Below are 24,453 nucleotides of genomic sequence, written 5' to 3' on the forward strand. Positions count from 1 at the left end.
GAGAACTGATAGCTTTGGGGGTGGTTTGGAACAAGTTGTGATTCGATTTTGAACTACGAAAATGGATAATTGATTAATTTGATTCGATTCTCGGATTAAGCTTGTATAAAACCGAACCAAATCCTTATTCAATAAATAAATATATATATGTATATAATAATTATTTTATTTTAGGAGTTAGGACATAAATTAATGATCTTTTATAGATAAACTAATGACTTTTTTTTTTTTGATAGATTAGTGATTTATTGTATGAAAATTTATGTTTATTATATATTTATTTTTTATATTAAAAAATGTTACTTACAATTTATAGAATATTGGCAATCCATATAACTAAATCGAACTAAACCAAACTGACTTTAGTTCGGTTTGAGTTGGTTTGGTTATGGTTCTTGTTTAGTGGAATTGACTTGTGTCATTTTGATTCCAATTTGACCTCAAATCAAACCAAACCAAATTGCACCCCTACTTAGATGGGTGCATTTTTAAATATTGTTTTAAAATTTAATTTTTAAGGTAAAAGAAAAGATAAAATGAGTGGGTAAAATAGTAAAACAACATCCAAAGAAAGAGGAGGTAAGTGCAATTATCAAAACATTATGGGGTCAACATGAAATTATGCCTAACTACAAGGAGTCAAAGTGTAATTCACCCAAATGATAATAGGCCATATAAGATAACTAGTTTTAAAATGTGAACATCACAATTAATCTGGCTTCCTACTCTCTTTATTTGATAAAATGTCCATGACCTAAATTCCCTCGAAAATGATAATGGATACTATATGTTAAATATTAAAAAAAAAAAAATGTGTAAGAGTGATTTCACCTATATAAAAAGATTTGTTAACCCTTGTTCAATGAAACACCATGACCTAAACGCCCAATCTCTGAACAAAAAAATTGATTTTTCTTCCAAAAATTTATCATCGTCAAACTCTTCAAATTCTGAGGTAAATTCTTTTTTTATTTAATTTTTTATCTAGTCTACCTTGTCTTCAATCCATTAATTTCAACATTTTGTCGAAAATCTTTGATTTTTTCTAAAATAAATTCACCCTCTTCAACTTCCCCGAAAATCCTATCTTCAAGATTGAAGGTTTAAGATGGAGTCCTGAAGTTGAAGTTGAAGTTTAGATTAAAAACTCTTTCCCTTTGAAATTAGCTTTTGACGAAAAAATCAAGAATTTTTGGCTAGAGATTACATATGAGGGTTTTTTACATCATTTTCATTAATCTCTCACAGAAGACTGAGGCCAAGGGGCATGTCCAAACAACTCATATCTTTTCTGCAAAACCGGTTCTCAACATTTTCTCGAGTCGACTCAACGAGTTTTCAAACTCAAAATGATAAGGTTGGCAATGGCAGCACAGTAGAACACAGAGACGTTGAACGAGTACTTGGAGATGAAGATGTTAAGCGTGGAATCCTTTCGGTTGCTCTGCAATTCATCCTCCCCTCTCCCTACAATCCCTCAAAATCTCATTTCCTTCTCTCCTTTAATTTCCAAAAAAACCCTCAAAATCAATTCTTTCTCCCTCTCTCTCTACTCAAATGCTTCTTCAAAGAATCTACTCTTACAGGTTTGTAACAGAAAAGAAACTCAATTTCCTTTATTTCTCAACGATTCTGAAGAACCCAAATCTTATTTTTCTGTTTTTCTCTATCAGGTTCGAACTGGGTTCTCTGTTTCTGCTTCGAAGAAGCGCAGAAAAAGCAATGGAAATCTCTTGGAAACGGGTAGGTTTGATGATGATGAGGATGAAGACGAGGAGGAGGACGAAGAGGAGGGTTTTATACCTTTTGAGAGTATGAGACAATGGGTTCAGAACAAGCCGTCTGGATTTGGAGATGGAAAGGAGTTTGATACTTCAATTGAGGATAAACTGCTTGAAGAAATGGAGCAGAGTAGGAGGGCTCAGCTTGCAAATATTAATAAACTTAAGAACAATCCCTTAAGTTCTAGTACTAAGGAGCGGCTTCAAGTGCAGAAAGGTTAGTTTTTTATTTGTGTACTTTGGGTTTTGTTGGTTTACTTTCTTATCAGTGTTTTTGTGTAATTTTTTACTATATAAGTTTAGACCTGTTTGCCCATTTCAGTTTAGCATTTCTTTGATTGATAGAAATAATTTATTAAATGGTCACCTTGATGTAAAATGTAGGAGAGCCCCTTATAAGGAGAGAAAATGAGAGAGGAAAACTTTAATCAAAATTCTCATTTTTCAATCCAAAGGCCCAATTTGTTTAACATAGAGTTCAGGAAGGACCTCACATGATCATCAAAGTCATTTTCCATATCTGTTTTGCAAAGAATAAAAAGAAAGTCACTACAACATTTAAAGAATAAATGCATTCAATTGCAATAAACCAATAAGGGCTCCATTGAAGATTTGCCTTCCTAGCATAAAACCTCATTGAGCATTGAAAATCACTGCTGGCAAAACTACCAAGTACTGAGCTTGACACATAAAGAGACATAACTGTATTAACTTCTAAACTAGATGTTTATATGTTTTTGTTGCTTTAGTGCCAGACATGGAGAAATTCTTGTTTCTTGATGTTTAATTTTTAATGAAACACACTTCTGCTACCCCAGAACGAGTCACGAGGTGAAAAAGTAGACAAACTACTCAATTGACATGGATAAACCATCTGATTGTACTCTTGATGGTCAAGGTCAATATGCTAATATAAATGCCCGGTACTCTCAAACCAAAAATAGTGAGGGTTTGCTTTGATTGCCTCAAGAGTTGTGTTAGACTCCCGATTGCTTCATCATCATCCAAGCATCATCCTGAAAATTTGGAGACCATGCAAAACATTTAAATAAAATAAAATTTTGGAGATTTTTTTATGGGGTTTCTTGGAATTCTGAATAGATCTTTGGGCAATCAACAATTCAACTAGTGTAGTGGAACAAACTTGGCTTCCTTATGACCATATATTTTTTATATCACAATACCCTTTATCTGGGAAAGACCATATCCTAGGATACCCTGGCACGTCTAATAGACTGACCATATCCTAGGATATCGTAATTCTTTCCACTTTTTTTTTTTTTCTCTTTTGTGTTGCCTTTATTATTTACTCTTCCATACCAGTAAAGACTGACTTTGCACAATTATGCTGGAGATTTGCAGCAGCTGAAGTTGTTCCAAGTGGAATTCGCGTCCGTGTTGGGAACCTTCCCAAGAAAAAGAATATCCACAGGGATCTGCAGTTCGCGTTTAAAGGATTCCCTGGGATAGTTAATATAATTCCTGCAGTTTCTGGAAACAAAAAGACTAGGGACCCTATTTGCAAGGGCTTTGTTTTTGTTGATCTTCAGTCGAAGGAGGTTGCCAATAGGTAATAAAGTTGTTCTTTTTTTAATCTTTGTTGTGCAGTGGAACTGTATTTCTTTTTTTGTCAAGCTTACTTAGATGAATTAACTGTGGCTGGTTTCTTTTTTGGTCAACATGAATTTTGTTGGTATTCTTGTTTTTGTAGCACATTATTGTTGAATTTTTTAAAAAGAAAAATGGAATATTACGTCTGAATATTAAATTGGGGACATAGACAAGTGGCAACACTGTACATACTGATTTTGTATTAACACGTGCTTTCTATGTTATCATATTATTAATAGGCACTTTGGCAGTGATGTTCTAATTTTTTCCCTGTTTTTTTGTGTGTATTTTCCAATTATGGAAGAACTTTGATGCAAGATGAATTAGGATTTTGATTTTGGTAGTTTGAAAAGAGCTAAGGGTTTAATTTGTTCAATATCAAGAGGTTTATGATGCTGGAAATTGAAGTTTTAATTAAGGGTTGACAATTATGATTCTGGATTAGGATTTTAGGTGGGATGAATTTTAATACTATGAGGGTGGTGGATGTAGAAGTTATGGGATTTTTTTGGGGGGCTTAGTAGAGAGATTGAATGAAGTCACACTACTTAATTTACCTACTTGTATGAAATCTCACTGCACACAGGGAGAGGTGTCTTAAAGAAGAGCTTGCACACCTACAAATCACTGAAAGAGAAATTTAAACTCTTAAATTCTAACGACAGTAGTCATCTAAAATAGAATGCCACTGTTAAAATTCTAAAATTTGGATATTTAAATAGAACAAATAAATAGAAACCCCAACTATTGGTCTCTAAAATATTAAACTATTATTCTTCTAATATAAGACCTTCATGTAGGTTGCCCAACCAGCATGAACAAACGTTGTGAATGTAAATGAGACATACCAATATGCTGTCTCATGAGCACAAAAACCAAATTAGGAACACAATTTCTCTTTCCTTTTAGGGCTGTTATTGTGACCCATTTTAGGGCTGTTGAGTGTTGACTAACTTTAGAACGCAAAATATGGGCTATATAATAGATAACATTGGGCATATTATAAACACAATTCGACCAGTACTAAAGTGGGTCCCAATAAATCATCATCTTCCTCAAAGCCTTGTCCTAAAGATTTGTAGTTGGTTAAACGAATCTGTTCCTCCATTCCCCTCTGTCCAAAGCCATGTCTTCTGCTATAAAACCCTATAATAAAGCTTCTGATGGGATATGGGACCTTAATGGGATTTCTCTTATTCTAAACTTTAAGTCCTGTCGACCTTTCTTCATGAAACTTGCGTTGAGATTGAAAAGTAAATATACCAAACGAAATTCCACCGCATATGTAGTATATAGCATGGTTAAAGAGTAACTGGTTCCTCATGGTAATGTTTAATCCCAACTTTAGCTTCTTGAAGTCACATTTGATGGTTTTCGTCGGATCTTGATGGCATTTTTGATAAGCCAGGCCTTATCTTAGCGCATTATGAGATTTTTGACTTGCAAACTTGGTTTTGAACTATTATCTAAATCTGCAAATTTCTAGCATGTAACCTCATTGCCATTACTTCAGGTTCGTACAGATGTATTCCAGACAAAGTATTACTTTTGGTAAGATACAAAAGCAGATAACCTGTGAGATAACAAATCCATCTCCCTCTTCGAACATGTCTGAACCTTCAGCAGAGGTTTCATACATATCTACGCCTCCTGAACTAAGCCATCATCCCAGTATTGTAGAAGACCCAGATGCAGATTTGGATATGGAGGATCTTTCCTTAGATTCATCCCAAGTAGTAACTCCCCGTGAAGAGGGTATTGAACATTTTAACCTATCAGATGGCTCTGATGACATGAACATGATACCAACACTGGTTGATAAAACCGCTTCGTTATCGTTGAAGCAACAGCAGAAGCGTCTGACTGTCAAGAAAAAGCAAAAGCTGGTTGTTAAAGGAAAATTTGCGAAGGCCCATAAGTTAAGCATTTCAGGGTCTGCCAAGAGGTACGTATATACTCATATATTCCATTAAGCTTCCAATGTTTGCCAGAGTCGACGAGGGCATAATTTTTTTGGTTTTTTCATGTTTATGTTGCAGATTGAAGATTAAGGAGAAGGCTGTTCTAACAGAGGTGTTCTCCAAGTATGGAACGAAAGCTTCTGTTTCCATAAATGAGAGCTAATGTAGAGTTGAAACCGAACAAGTTGATTTGATCTGTGCACTTGGTAGGATTAGTGGGTCTAATCTGAACCAAACCCAATGAATTTAAACTTGATTTGTGCTAACAAGTTTGTTCTTTTGATCTCTCAATTTGATCAAACGTGCATTGAAGTGGGGATTAATGAAATGTTTGCCAACAAAAAAAATAAAATTAATAATGGTTAAACCCATCACTCTGATTTATCGCCTTTTTTATATATATTGGCAATGAAAAGTCTGTAGTGAAGTTAGTTTGACCATTGGAGCTCTCTTGATCATGTTTGTATATTGAATTGTGTTTGTTGCATGGAAGTTGTGGGTTTTGTAATACAATCCAAGACATGTTAGCCATTAATATGGCTGTCAATGGATCCTATTCGGACTGAATCAAGGTAGATCCAATGGTAAGAAGTTCCACTCCACTGGGATCTAGACTTGATTTTGCAACAAGGTTTGAATGTATGTGATCCTAGGGGGTTGTCAATGGATCGGATTCAGGCCGAATCCGATCCATTCTGATAACTTTGGATATAGGTCAAGGATTTGGGTTGCGATAATGTTCTGATTCAATATTTTGTCGGAGTGATTTTTGATCAATCAAGTAGTACTGATCTGATTGGCATCTAAACCGAAAAATGATATTATATATTTTAGATATCAAGTATGATCTGATCCGGATTGATCCGATTATTATTAGATCTTAATACCCAATGAGATCCAGGACCGACCGGATAAGCAATTGGGTCGACCCAATTGCTTCTGATATTGTACATCTGAGAGTTGGATAGCAACCTTACTCTTTTTACAATTGATCATTAACCTTTGGTTCACTCCACCTATACACGAAGCATTCACTTTCTTTGACACGTAATCCGAAAGTCACGTTGCGTATCATTAAATGGGAGTCAAGTAGCAATCGTACTCCCGCATGTACAAGATGATGTTGAAGAAGGAGATGAACGGTCATGATCGATGATTGTGTCTACCTAAGTAAAAAGCAACTACGATCCTACAAACATTTGTCTGTATAAGAGAGAGAATTTCTAACAAAGCTAAAAGCTAGTGGATAGCAGATGAGGAAAAAATCTCTTTTCGAAGAACAGTAATGGCAGCCGTTGCAGTACTCACCTCTCTTTATCCTTCGATTAGCAGAAGCAATTCTCATGGAATTTCTAATCCTTCTTCATCTTCGACTTCTTCCCTTTCGTTTCTTCATCTTCGAAGAAGAAGAAATAACGTTTCTGTGAATCATTCTCTGTATTTGACAAAGAAGAAGAAGAAATTCCCTGATTTTTTCCAAAGAATTAGAGCACTTGCAGAGGAAACCCTAATTCCAGAAGAAGAGAATCAGGAGAAGGAGAAGGAAGAAGCTTCAACAGCTGACCAGCCCGTTTCAGTGCCAGTTTCGCCTTCAGACTTGCTCACCATGTTCTTTCAGGTACCATATCTCAAAACCCTGGTTTCTTTCTTTCCTTCTAATTTCTGTTTTTTTTTTTTTTTAGTTTGTTTGGATTCTCATAATTTGTGAGTTGTGGCAGAAGAACTAAGCAACCCATCATTTTTTTTTTCTTTGGTCCTTTGTAAAAAATGTTTCTTTGTTTGAATTTAATGAAAAGATCACATTTTTATAAGGGAATGGGCTGATTTCTTAGTGATAAAGAATGGAACTCTGTTGATAATTGGTATTAGAGTATCAGATTGTGATGCATTGTAATACTTGGCACACAACAAATCTTAACAAAAGCTAATACTACTTTGATTTCTACTACTTAATACATTGTTCACACTTTACGGCTCTACGTAGTCTCATTTCTAACAGTAGTTTTGATTCAAAATTGAAGGCAGATGGAACAATGAGTGAATCAGCTGTCCCCTCTGTTACCAAGGCTTTAGAGGTATGGATTCTTATGCCTTCACTCTAAACATTTCTTTTTTTTCTGTCTTAAGGATGCATTTTATAGATCGTGTCCTGCGGTGGAGAGTAGTGTTCTTGATTTTTTATTGAGAGATAACATCAGGCTTAGTATTTCTGGATAAGCATTGCCCTTGGTTTTTTGTATGTAGAATCAAAAGCGATTGCGCATTCATTTGCATTTTTTATCCAACCAATGCATACTCCATAAGAGAAGAGAAGTGAAGAGGGGACATGAGGAGAATAGTTGAAGGGAGGGTTATAGGAAGCAGTGAGAATTGTAGATGGAGGGATTGAAGCTAATGGCTGTGATGTAGGTGGGTGGAAGAAGAAAAAGTGTAGTAGAAAAGGGTGTGAATAAGAAAATAAATGTCCATGCCCTTTTGAGTTTGAAGACAAAAGGCAAGATAATATTTAGTCCAAAAATTTTAGGGAATTATTACACAATGAAGTGAAAGGACCTTTTATTTATGGGTAAGTTGGACTTGAACCCACGAACCCAAAGTTGCTTTGCAATGTGTCAAACCAGCTGAGCTATGGGTCTAAAGCCCAAAGTTGCTTTGGAATGCTCATTTTCGTTTCTTGTATGCATGTATTTATGTTTATGTTTCTATGCACTTGTGTGCGTGCATTACAGGATTTTGATCTCAGAATGAATAGGATATTTATCTCTTATATTTTTCGATTTGGAGACTGACTATTTTTATTTTCTGTGTAGGGAATTGAGGGTGTCAATGATTTGAAAGTTCAAGTCCTTGAGGGTATTGCAAGTGTTGAGGTATACGTACAAACTTCTTCATTTGATATTGGCATGCATAAATGGTAAAGAGATGACCACCCAACTTCAGGTCTCCTTCACATGGCATTCTCTCGAGCCTACTGACATGGAGCTATCAGCCTACCCTTGTGCCTACTTGGACATCAAAAATCAAACCGATTGATGATTTCTAAGCCACTGGATTTGAGCATTTCCTATTGTAAATTTATGAACATAATAGAGGGGAAAAAAACAGTGCTTGTATCTCCAATCAGGCTGATTTTCAGGTTCGTTGGTGTATCACAAAAGGGCCAAACACCCATGATTGGTAGGCTTGAATGAGTGTGCCACATGGTGCAAAATGGAGACATGGAGTTGGGTTACTAACCAATTCCCTGGAATTCACGATTAACTCTTAAGCAACAATAATTAGGAATTAATACTTGTGTGCAAGAAAAAATGACCTCACTTTTTCTGTTCAGTTAACAAAACAGACAACAGTTCAAGCTACAGGGGTTGCTTCGAATTTGGTTGAGGTCATACAAGGATCTGGCTTCAAGTTACAAACATTGAATTTGAGTTTTGAAGATGAAGAAGACACCACTGACTAGATTTTGTACAATGATCTATTTAAGTACATTTGTAGTTTTCTATCTGGACAGTGGGTTTCTGTTGATAAACTGAAACTATTTTTTTGCTTTTTTTTTGTTTTTTGCTTTTCTCGTATCCAAGCATCTAGAGAAATTTAATTGCAGTATTTGGTTTCTGTTGTCAGTTATTAAAGTTGATATATCTGATTGAAAGAAACACTTACTGAGACATGCTTGAGATCTACTGTGCAATACTGATCAGTGAAACATGATTTATGCACCTCAACCCAAATAGATGTGCTAAATAATTAATTATGATACAAATAGATTGACTCAACATTATGGTTTTCAAGATTCTATGTTCCATGGGTTTGCATATTTGAAATGTTAGAATTCTCATGTTGATAATATCAGACTGGAGATTGATTAAGCATCTGAAACAATGGTCTAGCTAGTTGAACGGCATCCCACATGACTTGCTTCTGTCTCCCTTCACTTACCTCTCTCATGGATTTTGCAAGCTTTAATTCCACCTCCCCCAAACCCCCATCCACACACAATTTGAAAAAAAGAAACAACAGAGACAAAAATGCACACAAGGATTTACGTGGTTCGACAGTATGCTTACGTTTATGGATCAAAATAAGAATAATCATTACTTTCTCATAAGTTTTACAGTCATAGAGATCTCTATTTATAAACTCAAGAGTTGTTAAAACACGTTTATCTCCCAAAAATAGAAGAAAAAAAAAATCCAAGACAATATTACATGATTGTCCTTTACATAACCGTAAAAAATTGGGCCTGGGACTCCGCTCCACCCTCCTGGGAGGGGACCCCTCACCCCCACCCACTGATCGGGCAGCAGGACCCCCAGTGGAGGCACTGTTCCCTGCACCCACCCCACAACTCTGCTCAGAGCCAACAGAGTACACGACATCTCATACACAACACCCCCACCCCTCCCCTTTTTCCCTCTCTATACATGTATCTCCATATGATATAATCCCTAACCCTGCCATGGAAGACAATACGTGATCAAAATTTGAAGAGAACATAAGAGATTGCATTATTGGTCCCGGGCCTTCCAAGAAAGTTGTGATCTCAAACATGCATCTAAATTTTGTAGTTGAATTCTTGCTCTTGACCAGATCAATAAACATATTCAAATAGAATTGCTGGAATAATCTTAAATAACATAGGCAGCGGTACTATTGCAACAATGAAATTAACAACAAACATGACAAAATCATTAAAAAGAGGATAATGAGAAGTCACGAACAGAAAAATACTGTTACAACAAAACATGACCAAAACTTCAAAGCACAGGCTACAAAGGGCTTGGGCTGAAGACCTGGTTTATTGTAAGAGCAGAATCCACCACTTATTATTACTTTTATTATTAAAACCTCACATCTCAAAGAACTAACAAGAAGCTGAAGCTCCTTGGCTGAAGTTCATCTCTCAAGGGCATAAAACTTAGCCCATAAACTCTGCATACCATTGTAGATGTTACCCTTAGCTCTCACTTCAAATGGCTATGGTGGAAAATGAAGACCACTTTCCAATATAAGATTACTCAGATTCCCAAGCTTCTCTCTGACACTGTGTTCTCAGTCACCCCTCCTTTAAGGTGTTCATGCTTGTCTAGCTGGCTGAAGTTCCCCTTCTCCTTGAAGAGTTGAGAGTGGTGGTGCTTACAGTAGAGTCTGTGCTCATGGGCAATGTAATTAGATGGGCTGATCACACATCCTCCATGAGTGCACTTGAAACAAGCTCTATGGTATGATGTGCCATCAACCGCTACCTGAAAAAGTTAACAAAAGTCAAGTAGTCAACGCTTCTAAAGAAAAATAAAACATCGGGTTCACCAATGCAAAACTTCAAATGGGATTTTATATCCCATTGTTTTATATTTGATACAACCAGCATTTCAGGAAACATCGAATTTTTTGGATTATTTAATTTATTATTACAGAGTTAGTATTTGAAAACAATACAAAAGCTTCTCCTCTCACAAGAATAGCGGAAAAAATAACAAGGTGGTGCTTTGTAACTACACACATTAGTAGTGTTTTCTTTGGGAGGGTTCCCATCAACCTCAGCTTATCGATAAAAAAGAAGAGGAAACTGAGAATTTGTCTTTAGTTGCATCGACACGTTCACAAAAAAAAAAAATTTACTTTGGCTGTCTTTCAAGTATTTGGACATTACCAATGAAGAAGTTTCAAATAGAATTCAAACTACGAGTGCTCAATGAATGTACGGGATTTTGTGGACTTCATTATCATTGAACACATTGACATGGGCAAGATCATTGTGAAAGACGACAATTAAATCATGGGTGAATACAGTCAAGTACATATTGTGGAGCTTTACAGGCACCTAGAAACCAAGGAGTCCTTATCATAGTGAACGTGGTTCATTAACTTTAAAACTACATCATTCTAATGGTATCAAAGATTCTGATTATGAAAATGGAGTCTAGGAAAATTTGAAAGCTAAAGGGAAATTGTGTCATAAATCAAACAAGATCTAAGCAAACATTTACTTGATACTTCCAGACCAACCTTTCACATGAAAGTTGGTGTGGGGAAGAGATGATTGGAATTATAAGCAAAAAACTGTTTCATATTAAATTATCCATTAGCACATGTAAAATAAGGAGAATCAGGTTTACCTTCTCAATTGGGTACACAGTTTTCTTGCAAGCAACACACTTATCTTGAGTTCCAGCAAACAAACCCGAAACTTTGTTGTTGCCCCCCTATGTAATTTATAGCCCATAACAAGAAACACTTAAGAGGTTATTATAAATATTGGATCGATGTAATATTAGAGCCTCTAAGTTCTGCATTGGCTTTCATGTATCAAAATAAAAAGATTTACAAACTTTGGCTTGTAGTACCTGATCAACAGATTTGTCGGCTTTAACTACTTTCGGAGCACCTAAAGAGGGGTAAAATGGAGATTAGAATTATACAAAACAGACATAGCAGTATGATTAGCATTACTGAAAGTAACTCACTAATTTCCACCTACTTTCAAAACTTTTGTCCAAACTGCCAGTCATCTTAAACAGTTGGTCAAAGTGAGGCTTGCAATACAGAACACCCTCGAAGGAAGAATAGTTACTGAGCTGAAAAAGAACATTAAGTAGTCGTAAAAAATAAGAAGTTGACGATAAAAGAAATGCACAAGCAATACTGAAAATATGAGATAATATTACGTTAAGTATTGGATGATGAAAAAAATATCACACAAAGAGAAAGAAAGGTTTTATAATACATGAACATGAATTGCAACTATTACACCGTGTAGGTTATATGCTTTATAATTTTAGTAAGTGCAGAACTCTAATACATTTACAAAGGAGAATTTGATAATTATGAATCAGAAAAAATAATACCTTCCTCGATGGATTATAATCCTATCTTGAGGAACACTTCCATTCCATTCAAGTCTTCTCTGATTACTTTCTTGATCGGCAGTTATCAGAAAGTGAAACCAGGCAGTAGGAAAAAAAATTTCCATCCAAATTTAACAGTCTCGATGGTGGATGGGATTTTTCAGTCAGCTTGATCTAAGAAAGTTTGATATGGAAGATGTCCACCAATTATTGCCCATAGTTCAATCAGAAGAGCTTAAAGATTATTACCAAAAGACGAATAGTAGCATGGATGGGGCAGTTACTCTCAACAGCTCTAAGTACTAGATAGAGTACTAAAATTGTAATTTGTTATGGACTTCAAATACTACTGACGAGGATGAACATCCACCACCCTTTTCTTCTTTCCAGGCATTTCTCATGATTCGTTCATGCAGTCTTGATAAACACCGATTAGGATGCAAATTTGCTATCCTTTGCTCATATAAGCTACCTATAGACATGTCGGTCTGATGCTGTGTTGGGTTTTCCAAGGTCATCATGTTTGGAGATAATGGAACCACAATAGGATAAGCTTCTAATTTGCATGTCTGTTTCTCAAGATTCCTATTATGTCACTCAGAGCAACCATCTTAAATGGAGAAACTGAAACATATAATTCTTATACACGCCTAATGCTTGTACCAAAAACCTTGGGGGCTTTTGTTAACAAAGAAAAGATTGACTTTGTTTCGATGCTCCCAAAATTCCCATATATGCCGGAATCTTGTAAGGTTTCAGCCTTTGCAATTATCTAAAACAATTATGTTTCGCTGGAGCTAATTGTGCTTGTACTTTGGCAAGATGAACACTAAGATGTCTAAGAGGCTTTGATTCTATGTGTACTTCTCCAAAACACAACCTTAAAACTATCAACATCTCCTTGTCACCATGAACACATCTGCCATGGTTACTCCTCGAGGTAATGAACAAAAGCGATTCAAGCCGAAACTAAGAACAAAATCAAGAGTAAAAATCCTATATATAGAACACTATTAAATTAATCTATATGTTTTCCTGAGGGACTTCCACCCGATGTCAAGAATTCCATCAAGGAGTCTCTAATAGAAAAGACACGTACACGGAATATGGAATCCCTCGAAGCATTGAAACCACATCCAAAAAAACACCCAATTGAACATGATTCATATATCAAACAAAGAGATCCAAGACCCCAACATAAACAAAATTTAGATTGAAGAACAAATACAAGAAACCTTGAAAGTCTTTTACCTATCAAAAGGGAGTTTAAAAAAAAAAAAAAAGACTTTTAAATCTCATAGGCTACTAACCATCATCAACCAAATCCAGTATAAAATTTCCCATCAAGAAAGAATCTAAGAGGAGCAAAATTAAGAAAACCCCATGTTGGGTAAAACAAGTAAGGATCATCACCATCATCATCAAAGACCAAAACCCAAAATAAAACTCAAATACCCATAAAGCCTATAAATTCGTAATAGATAAAAAATAAATCAATTGTAGAAACATATTAGGAGGTACAAGAAGATATCATCATCATCAGACAAGACAACCCAAATAAAAATTCAAAGAAACAGGTTAATTCTCTTTGATAACAAACAAAAGGAGGCCCACTAAGCATCAGAGATGATTTGATCCAAAATATTTCTCTAGAACAGATAGAATTTACCTTGAGAGTACCCTTGCAATGGTGGCAACGGAAGCAAGCCTTGTGATAGACTTTGTTATCAGCTGTGAGCTGATCCACTAAATATACTGTCTTCTCGCATGCCTTGCATTTCTGAGTCGTTCCTGCGAACGTCGCCATTTCAAATCTCTCTCTCACACAGAAATAAACACCCAAACAAAGAAACCCAAAGATGAAGAAGAAGAAGTAGAAAGATGGAGTGAAAAACGATGAAGAGTAGTAGAAGACTCTCTCTCCCTCGTTGTCACTCTGCCTTTCTGTGAAATTCCAGGTCAGACAGTCTCAGACAGAGTCAGAAATTACGGCAGAGTTTCCGAGTTTTTTTTATAGACACTGTTAATAGCTTGTGTAACAGTCGTCAGCCTGAGCCAATAAATATTCCCAAAACAAAACTAAAAACATGTTTGCTTCTTGGGGTTTTTTTTTTTTTTTTAATTTAAATTTTTCTTAAAGACATAAATGAGAAAAACCATTCTCCTAAAATAAATTTTTTGCTCCTCTTCTTTTGATTTCAATGCAAAAAAATATGTTTTTTTCACACAACATTGCATGTCAAAGTTCAAACTTGAAACACAAATAATTTTGCTTTATCGATTGGGGAGAAGGGATAAGAAAGAAAGTCGATTTGAAATTGAAATGGGTTTGTTTTTCAGTCTTTGGACTTCGGAGAGAAAAAAAGGAGACAGAGTGGAGAGTCAATCTTTCTTTAGGATGATTGAGACTCATTATATTTGAGTTTTGGTGAATATGTGAGAGATCCCTTTATGTTTTCAAATTAATGACTTACCCTTCACCACGCAGACTTTTGTAAAGGACCAACATAAAATGACTGAAATACCCATATCTTCAATCTTTTGTTAAAAACCTTTGATTTTTAGCTAGTGAAAAAAATTGTTGCCGCTTAGTAGTCACCTAAAAATCTCCAGCAAAATCATTTATGTGCTTAATTGATTTTTGTGATATATAAAAATTCTGTAGTGTTTTCTTGTTAAGATAAAAAGTAAAAAATTGTAATTTATTCACCTTCATTTACAATCTGGCCACAAATTTTTGTCTTATCAAACTATCTATCTAAATGAGAAAGCATAGGATTATCCTTGAGGGGTTGGCTCAATGGAAATTTTGAATCCAATAAGTCGTGAGAGTCCATAAGTTGTGTGTTCGATACCCAATATGAGTAATGTCTCCTCAAGGCCACCTGTGAGGGCGTACCTTCATTTACCAGGTATGTGTGATGTTCGGGCGTTGCACATGCCCGAGGGAGAGACCCATATGCCTTGGTCCAAGCCTTGGCTTACCTGGTCCCACTAAGTTTGGATAATCCTATTATAAATATAAAAAAAGGAATGCATAGGATTTGTTGAACAACATATGTAAATGGTGTAGATACATGATTTTCGTCATTACAACGATCACATCTACGAAGAATTAGAGTCGCCACCATTCATGTTGTAAGTGGGTGTGAATAGTCACCCGATGTACATTTTTTTTTAAAATGATATTTTTGGCATTAGTGACTCGCAATGGATAAGGATTGATCAAACTTAGAGATTCGGGTAAATGGCTCGGTTGGAGAAAAGAGAATGTGTTAGGCACCCTTTTCTCCCCGCCAAGTGGCGGTAACCTCTACGCAACTCGGTCATTTTGATTTTAAAAAAAGTGAAAAATAATGTGCCACGTGTCGTGCATTTGTACCCTAAGGAGGGATTTATTTTCGGCTCGATCATAGGATCATCTCATTGAAAGAGATGATCCTAATGGATCATTTGCCTTGAGGTCCATTCATCCCAAGTCCATTTGAAACAAAATGAAGAGAAGAGGGGATGATAGAAAGGGGAGGAGAAGAGAGTAGAGAGAGAGAGGGGTTATTCTTGTTGCACTCACCTTAAAGCTTCAAGATTTTCTTTTCTTTTCTCTCTTTCCTTCTTCTTCTTCTATGTCTTCTTGAATTGAATCATTGGTGAGTTATAAGAATGTAACTCTTTTAAGGTTAGTGTGAGAGAGTAGTGAAGAGATGAGTAGAGAGTAGAGTGATTTTTTTGAGACTTTTAAGAGAATTTTTGTGAGAGTTGGGAATTATTTTTGGGAAGAGGAGGAGGGTATTTATAGATGTTTGAGGATGGTTTGAGGAATATAATGGGGTGAGAGGTTGGGAAAGTAGAGAATGACATAGGTTTTAAAGGTGGGGGGTATGAAATTAGGAGTTAGGAGATGGGTAATTATGTAATGGAGGTAAATGGGTTGTATTTTGATCCAAATGGTTTGGATCTTACCCAAACCATTTGGGTGGAGTGTTTGGTGAGATGAGATGATGGGTGTTTAAGAGGGTGGTTAATTGATTGAGTGGTGTTTGATTTAAGAGAATGGATGGTGTAAGAGCATGGTTGGGAGGTTGAGGGAGATAGTGACATGTGGCAAGATGTGTGGATGTTAAAGGTTTAGATTTAATTGATGGGAGAGGTTGAGTGTTTAATTTGAAAGAATGGGTGTAGGTTTAGGTTGTAGAGATGGTTTATAGGAAATGATGATGGTAGATTAAGGAGAGGTATGATGATGATAGGTTAGGGGAGGTATGGGGTTAGAGGTATTTGATTTGAGATAATAAGGATTAGGGAGTTATGAGGATAGGTTAGGGGGGTATGGATTGATGGTGTTTGATAATGGAGGTTTATAGGGAGTAATGAGGGTAGGTTAGGGGAGGGTGTGAGTTGATGTGATTTTTTAGAGAAAAGGTGATGTGGGTAGTTAATGTTTTAGATAAAGGTGATGGGGTGGGTGGTTTGATGAGAGATGTGAGAGGAAGTGATGACTTGTGTCATCTTTTGATGATAAAAGAGTGATTGGTTGATGTGGGTTGTGGTTTATGGGTTAGGGTTGTGGATTGGATAATGAATTGGATATGGATAATGATTTGTGGGTTTTAGAAATGGTTTTGGATTTTAGGAATTGTTTGAGGGTTATTTTGAAATGGATTTTGAGGGTGTAGGTTGGTTTTAGATTTTAGGTGGTGTGGGATTAGGTTTAGGTTAGGGTTAAGATGAGGAAGATAGATTTTGAATAATTGAGGGTTTATGGGTCTTAGGTGGGCTTGGGTTTTTTTTGGATTCAGAGATGGAGCGGTGAAGGTTGGGTCATCATAGTATGGGTCCGATCCCTTTGGTGGGTCCCTTAGACCATTTGGTGGTCTTGGGGGCCTTAGTTCAATGAAATTGTCACTTTTTTAATTTTTTGGGCCTTTGAGACCCGCTGGCTTATTTTGTTGGAAGATCGGTGTTTCGAATGGAGCGAAGCATGCCGAGTTTCTTGGTGGACCTACTAACCCATTGAGAGGTGTTAGAGGCTTTGATTTGTCAAAAATGTCAAATTTTAATGCTTCGGGCCTTCGAGGCCTGTTGGCCAAATTTATCGAAAAATCACTGTTTTTGGGCCCTTTCGAGTGAGAGCCCGTTCAAATTGGGGTGTCTACAAATGGTTTACAATATTTTTGTTGTTGCAAATCATTCATTGAAAATTTAGGAAGTCAATACATTCTTGCATCACCTAACCACATAAAAATGTAATTTAGAAAAAGATACTAAAAAGATTTTTCTTTTTTAATCAACTTTCTTATGAATTTTTTTATTTATTGTGGAGGGATAAAATCATCTCCCATCCGGATCGTCCATCAACACTATCAACGAGCACTTCGAGACAAGTCCGTGACATCATTTGAAGATGAATCTATTTTATTAAGCAAGAATCCTAATTTAAGAGGATTATTTTTCTTTTTATATAATTATTAATTTGGATAAGGGGTAATATGGTCAATTGTAACTTAATTAGGGTTAAGACTCTTTTTAAGGTTTTTTCTATTTAAAGGCCTTGAGGCCATTGTAAATGGAAAGGAATGAGAGAGAAAGATAAAAAAGAGAAAAATGGAGAGAAGGTGAGGAAACCATGTAACTGTGAGATTTATAGTGAAATGACTTCCAAAGCCCATGGACGTATGCACGTTTGTTGAACCATATAAAAAATCCTTGTCTTCTTTATTTTTTCATGTTTTTTCACATAATATTGAAATTCAAAATTTAAACTTGAAATGAAAACAATTTTGCTTTATTAATAAGGGAGCAGGGATAAGAAAGAAAGTCGATTTGAAATGGGTTTTGTTCTTCAATCTTTTTGGAGAGAACAAAAGGAGATAAGTGGAAAGTTGATTGCTTAGGCACTATCTTTAGGATGATTAAGACACATTCCTTTGGGTTTTGATGAATATTTGAGATATCCCTTTGTGTCTTCAAATTAGTGACTAACTCCTTGACCATAGGATCTATTGTAAGAGACTAACATAAAATGACACAAATACCCATGTCTTCAAACTCTTTTTAAAAAACCTTTGATCTTAATGTCCTATTTGCTAAACAAACAACATTATTGCTACATAGTGGTTCAGTAGAAAATCTCCTGAAAAATCAATTTTTATGTTGTAAAATTCTAAACTAACTTCTTACAACATTGTGTTGGTGTGGTAGAATATACAAAATCATAGAATCATTTCCTCAAGATATGAGTGAAATTCATCTATGATTCTGTGCACACCACCACATCAGCTCAGTGTTGTAGGAAGTCTAGTGTAGAATGGCTCTTTTCTCATTTTCCCTCATCTTCAATCTCTTGTTGAAAATTTTGATTTGTTGGTTGATCGTATTTTGAAACTCGAAAAAAGAAATCATTGATTTATCAAACTATCTATCGAGTCTTGCAAAAGATTCAACAAAGGATAATCAAATCTGTGAAATGAAGATACATAGGACTAGAGTCGAATAACATATGAGGAGGTTTACTATACTTTTTTGTCTTGCAAATCTTTCATTGGAATTTTTTAGGTGGTATGTACAAAATTTTTATTTGTATTGTGTCACAAATCCGGTGAAAAATGTAATTTTATTTTGGCATTTGGAAATGATTTGTACTAAACCGAACTGAATTTAAGACGATTGGCGTTTTGGGCAAAAGCTTTTGAAGGGTATATCATCAGTTTGAAAACGTAAAAGGGTATCGAAAATATTCATCAAAACCCGGAGGGGTATGACTAAATGATGGGTCCTATATCTTTCTTTTAATTAATAGATTATATATTATTTTAAATTTATAATCTTAAGACACCATGCTTTCTAGGGATTAATCATAATGTATTTTAAAGTGGAATATTGTTTGCTTTTGAGTCCTGATAATCAGACGCCCCCTCTAGCATACGCCCCATCACAGAACCATAGATCACTTGCCTCGAGATACACAAGAAAAAGATTTATGGTTCTACATGTCCCGAGGAAAATGATGTATAGTTTTATGATGAGGGGCATATGTCAGAGGGGACGTTAGAAAATCATTATTCTTTGTTTTTTGTGGTATGAGCCCACGCATCTATCTCACTTGACCTACAATTTCATACTCAATCGACCGAGTGGACTCAATTAGATTGTAGACTCTAGTCAATTATTTGGTGGAAATGTGGGGGTGGGTAGTTATCTTGATCAATGGCCTGTTTGGAAGCTGAGTTGGGAGTGAAAACTGATAATTCAAAGAAGTTACAATATATGTGCAGGTTTGTATATACAGATAGAAATTTGAATCGGATCTCAACTAAATATATTTTATTCCTCAAATAATAAATAAGGAAAATGCTGGAATGACACAAATGGAGACACAAAGGTGGCAAAAATGATGTGGTGGCACGCACAAACCGTAAATGCTTTTTACTCGTATCTCGCGGAAGAGCATCTACAATAATGTGCACAACACCACGCATTTTTGTCACTCTTGTGTCTCCCTTTGTATCACCCCAGCAATAAATAGTAGTGGTCCATGGATCCACACCACTTGATATGGGTGGGCCACGAAACTCTTGAAAGACCTACATCATATGGTCTAAGAGTATATAGTATAGAGTTATTGACCAACTCTAAGGTGAATTCTCATAAAGCAGTCACATATTGGAATTGTGATTAGCTCATTGCCAACTTTTAAAAGTTGAACTTGAGAAGGGCGACTCCACAAACCAAATAAACCTGTGATTGAAAAGCAAACAAAATTTAAGTCTATAGATTCAGAAGTATATGGCCAACACCTTTCTAGTCCATGGTTTCAAAACTCATCTGAGACCAAGACGTATCGCCCGAGTCATCTCGATATCTTGCATGGACGAGATGGACGGACAAGTCATTTTTTTAAACGAGATTTAAAATACCATGTTCATATTTTTCTCATTTTTGAACGAGACGTCTAAAACATGATAAATTTGGGGCTCCAACTCAAGACCTATTGACAATGGGTGGAGAGGCCCAGGAGCTTATAAGGAAAAACGACAAGGCAATTTGTGTCTGATGTAGGATTAAACTCAACACTCTCCAACAGGTGTGGGCCCATGTGAAAATATGAACCGGGTGACATGGAGGAAAGAAAGGCCCGCTCTGATACTATGATAATTTTGGAGTCCAACTCAAAACCAAGTGACAATTAATGGAGAGGTCTGGGAGCTTATAAGGAGAGAAACGAGGCAATTTGTGTCCAATGTGGGACTAAACTCAATAAAACATATTGGAAAACTCATCTAAGACGGCTTGATATCTGGCATGGACGAGACGAGACATGAAACAAAGTTTTAAAACCATGTTGTAGACCCAATTAATGATCTCATTAATAGACTTTGCTCATGGACCACAAAACCCATCAACTATTAAATCCTTTTGGGGTATTTGGATGCAAGCATACACTAGACATCCGTGGGATTATTTTGGGGCTTTTTTTTTTTTTTCTTTCCCTTTTTTCTCTTCGAAGTGTTTAATATGCCTTGCCGAGAAACAAACAACCCTTATCATATAACTTCAAAAACTAATTTCGTATCAAATAGTATCAATCGATTGACCAAGATTGGATGGCTCACGTGTCAGCAGAATCCGCCTTTGACTCTATAAATAAGGAACTGCATTTTTTTTTCTCTAAGTAAATGAGATTAGTTAATAATTTGTAGGTGAAGGTGAATATTTTATATCCCAGGTCATGGTATCGACACTCACAGACTTTAACCAACTTAGCAAAATCGATAATCATAATTTAGCGTCCACAGTTGCCTTGCATGGATAAAATTTCCTTTTGATGATTGTACACAAAATACGGGAACCAATTTTATATGATCTACTCTCGTCTTATGCGACTTGAATAGCTTGGACAAAGGGTTTCTTCCAATATCTCTAAAATGAAATAAATTGATTTTATTAAGTATGATGAAATGAAAAACATGAGAACCTTACTTTCCCTTTGGGGTACCTTACTTTCCCTCTTGTGGACATTTATTTGTCCCTTTAAAGCTCAATTGAGTCCATAGAAAAGCCCAAGGTCACAACACTACACTTGCCCTCTCTTCTTTGTGATGTGGTTTTTGATGGATGGAAAAAAGAAAATAATTATTGGGCCCTTCTTGAGGCCTAAGCTTGCCCTGAGCCATCAGTTATCCTAAGTTCCTTACTGCTTAAATCTGCAAGTCGAGCTCATCCATTAACCCACCATTGTCCAGCCCCGAAATCTTTCATTTTGTTGAAGGTTTCTAAAAGCATGGTTCATTATTTCCATGTTTGAGACGTCTCGTTCAATTCTATATCTGGTTATCCATATCTGACTATTTATCCACTTTTTTAAATGATATTTGTATTTGACTTAGACCCAAATTTCAAGTGGATATCCAAGTTGGATATACATACCTCACTGTGAAGATGATGGAAAAATCTTAATTTTGGGTGGCACGTACATTTTATTGTGAATTTACCATATTAAACTCGGATAAATATATTTTCAAATTACCGAATGCATATTCATATCCGCCTCTAATAATATTTGGATAAAAATAATTGTGGATAAATTATTCGAATACTTAATCAAATTAAAAATTTGTACCTATACCCCAAATAACTCAAGTAGGATGAGTCAAGTAAGAGGATATTATCCGACCCATTGCCAACCCAAAAGGTCCCACATTGATGTACATTTTCAGGTGACAAGCGCCTATTCTATTATGTGATCTTGTTCTCCTGTTACAGTACCCTTGAAAAAATGCGCTCTAACTTGTCCTTCAAAATCATGTTTACAAAGTGTATTTTAGAATTTAAATTTCACAAAATGATTTATGGAGTCAATTTTTAAAATCTTGATCAAAATTTTTCTCACAAAGCATTAATGTTATATATCATGATCCTTGTAAGTTGTACTTAAGATGAGTTGAAGTTATAAATAATATAGATAGAGGTAGTGAGAATGGAAATATATCGTACATCTTGATGTGAAAGTAGATAGGAATTATAGATACTTCTTCACTCGTATCTCGGTGAAAGCATCTATGATTCCCATACACTTTCACGTTCAACTTGAGGTGTCTACAACATTATTCATTCCAATTAATGGAATATATACCATGAGATATCTTTAAAAAAATTTGGTATTATAATTGATGATGGGACAATCAAATGTAAACATTATATTTGGATTAAATTTGATCCGACCCAATCCGTTTCTTATATGGACTCATTCCCAACTCTATTTATTATTCTATCAATATTTTGCTTGGACCTAGGATCAATAGGTCAACTTAGGTCCAATTGTTATCGGATCAAGCCCGACCTAATTGGAATCCAATGCACCGATGCATTTGACATCCCTACCCTGCCCTACCGTTCCACCGTCATGAGAAACCCTTTCCTTACTAAGATAGTGAGGAAAAAGGCATTACTAAGCCTCATCCACTGAATCTCGAGGACTACTTTTCAATCTCGAGGCCTTTCTAATAGTTGTTGAGAGTTAGTAAGACCTCTTTTCCTGACGACAAAGATCATTTGTCGTGATTAGATGAGTGGGGGGAACTACCGTACTATTTCGTTCAGAATATCCAATTACAGCTGTCCATCTAATGGAAACCAGCTCTAAATTGTACCTCGAAAGTGACAGTTGCTGACGTGGATGCCCATTTTGGATCCCAGGTCATTGTTCCAGTTGTCGCGATATTTTCAATTTTACTACTCGTATGACGATACCGAAAAATATCGTTGAACACTTTTGAATTGAATCCTAGAGATTAGGAAATCTAAATTTCCCTTCTATCTCAGCCGTGTGTTTGATCATGTACCCCAAACGTCGTTTGAGATTTGTACTGGAAAAATTTGTCGGAGACGTAAACATACGACATGATACGTTACGTACTACTCAATTTTTGTCGTGTTGTGCAGCTCAGCAATTAGGGATATTTTGAGTTAGAAAACAGAACACAGATCAACGTCATATCGCCTCCACTACCTCAGGTAATTTTTATCCTTGGAAATGTTAAATATTACAATTGTATCCTTTTTGTTTTTTTGTGGGACCAAGTTAGATTGCAACTTATTAAAATCATTGAGTTGTGATTATTAAATGAATGTGCTGGAATCGAATAGTATTATAAACGATCCAACTACGGAAAGAATTATCTGTTTTAGGTCTGATCGTAAATATTTTAAGAATGTGGGTATTTTTGTCCTACTGTTGAAAATAAATCTCTATAAAGAGCTACCATTGCCTCTGCTTAAACCACATAGTGCGAAGTGTTTTGAGTGGTTGGAGAAAATGGCTTTGCGTGTGATTCTTCTTGTTGCAGTTTTCATATTCTGCTTCGCGGAGGTAAATAGTGGTTTTTGAGTCATCTTTTTAAACCGTTGGATTTTAATCAAAATACTAACGTACGCTTGGGGTGCAGTTTTCTTCTGTAGAAGGTGATATGGAGAAGATAGGAGTGGTAAGAGGTGTGAATAGGAGGCTTATGCAGGATATAGGTAGGAATTTATTCATTTATAAATATACATAATGGGCTTTACAAGGCCCAACAAGTGTTGCTTAGTTTTGGAAAGCCCATTTATAAGGTTTGTTAATCGGATTGTTGTTGTTGTTGTTGTTGTTTCAGATTGCGATGGACAATGTGGTGTTCGATGCAGCCTCCATTCGAGGCCGAACGTGTGCAAACGAGCATGCGGCACGTGCTGCGTGAGGTGCAAGTGTGTTCCTCCTGGGACTTCAGGAAACAGAGAAATGTGCGGGAGCTGCTACATGAACATGACCACTCACGGAAACAGAACCAAGTGCCCATGAACACGTGTCTATGTCTATGTATGTATGTGTGCGTCTTACGTGTTTATGTGTGCGTGTGTGTATAACAGTGTGTTTTTTGTGTTTATGGAAGTGCTCAAGCTTTTGTTACTTGTAAGTGTTAATGACTAAGTTAATCGAGGAATATTTTTGGTTTTTTCCAAGGACTTGTATAAGGTTCAACGATGTTGGACACTTAGTGTCCAACTAAAAGCTGAGATGGAAGGAGAAATACAGTATAATATACGGGCCTTACAACTCTGGCCCAATCTGTGTGTAATAACAATATTTCGTATAATTGGCCTAGTTGAAGACATTCTTAGTTAATGGGTAATACAAATGTTACTAAGCCCCAGTTTAATGGGCCTATGAACAGAAACTTGGCAAGTGCAAAGAAGCATAGTTCTTTTTCTTCGGGATACACA

General features: G+C 36.0%; 4 protein-coding genes across 5 annotated transcripts; 3 read left to right on the forward strand and 1 right to left on the reverse strand.

Annotated features, from left to right (window-relative positions):
* Positions 1-1,288: 1,288 nt before the first annotated feature.
* LOC147401129 (RNA-binding (RRM/RBD/RNP motifs) family protein) lies at positions 1,289-5,753 on the forward strand. 2 transcript variants are annotated; one of them, XM_086442290.1, is made up of 5 exons: positions 1,289-1,586; positions 1,674-1,998; positions 3,147-3,351; positions 4,906-5,337; positions 5,432-5,753. In XM_086442290.1, exons 1-5 carry the CDS (start codon positions 1,410-1,412, stop codon positions 5,514-5,516), a joined length of 1,224 nt encoding a protein of 407 aa, XP_086298416.1. In that variant the 5' UTR covers positions 1,289-1,409; the 3' UTR covers positions 5,517-5,753. The 2 variants fall into 2 exon arrangements, with proteins under 2 accessions (XP_086298416.1, XP_086298415.1); XM_086442289.1 differs by having other exon boundaries at positions 1,295-1,586; positions 3,144-3,351.
* Positions 5,754-6,567: 814 nt separating this feature from the next.
* On the forward strand, positions 6,568-9,023 carry LOC147401130 (Heavy metal transport/detoxification superfamily protein). The gene is made up of 4 exons (XM_086442293.1): positions 6,568-6,971; positions 7,375-7,428; positions 8,164-8,223; positions 8,685-9,023. Exons 1-4 carry the CDS (start codon positions 6,639-6,641, stop codon positions 8,811-8,813), a joined length of 576 nt encoding a protein of 191 aa, XP_086298419.1. The 5' UTR covers positions 6,568-6,638; the 3' UTR covers positions 8,814-9,023.
* Positions 9,024-10,015: 992 nt separating this feature from the next.
* Positions 10,016-14,347, reverse strand: LOC147401131 (LIM domain-containing protein WLIM1-like). The gene is made up of 5 exons (XM_086442291.1): positions 13,871-14,347; positions 11,835-11,931; positions 11,701-11,741; positions 11,473-11,559; positions 10,016-10,599 (listed from the first exon to the last, which is right to left on the reverse strand). Exons 1-5 carry the CDS (start codon positions 14,006-14,008, stop codon positions 10,372-10,374), a joined length of 591 nt encoding a protein of 196 aa, XP_086298417.1. The 5' UTR covers positions 14,009-14,347; the 3' UTR covers positions 10,016-10,371.
* A 9,060-nt stretch (positions 14,348-23,407) lies between these two features.
* LOC147401132 (gibberellin-regulated protein 11-like) lies at positions 23,408-24,192 on the forward strand. Its single transcript, XM_086442294.1, has 3 exons — positions 23,408-23,566; positions 23,643-23,718; positions 23,847-24,192. Exons 1-3 carry the CDS (start codon positions 23,513-23,515, stop codon positions 24,029-24,031), a joined length of 315 nt encoding a protein of 104 aa, XP_086298420.1. The 5' UTR covers positions 23,408-23,512; the 3' UTR covers positions 24,032-24,192.
* Positions 24,193-24,453: the final 261 nt, after the last annotated feature.

Source organism: Akebia trifoliata, chromosome 5 (genome assembly GCF_017979445.1).
Source record: "Akebia trifoliata isolate Shusen 1 chromosome 5, ASM1797944v1, whole genome shotgun sequence".
Taxonomy (NCBI): Eukaryota; Viridiplantae; Streptophyta; class Magnoliopsida; order Ranunculales; family Lardizabalaceae; genus Akebia; species Akebia trifoliata.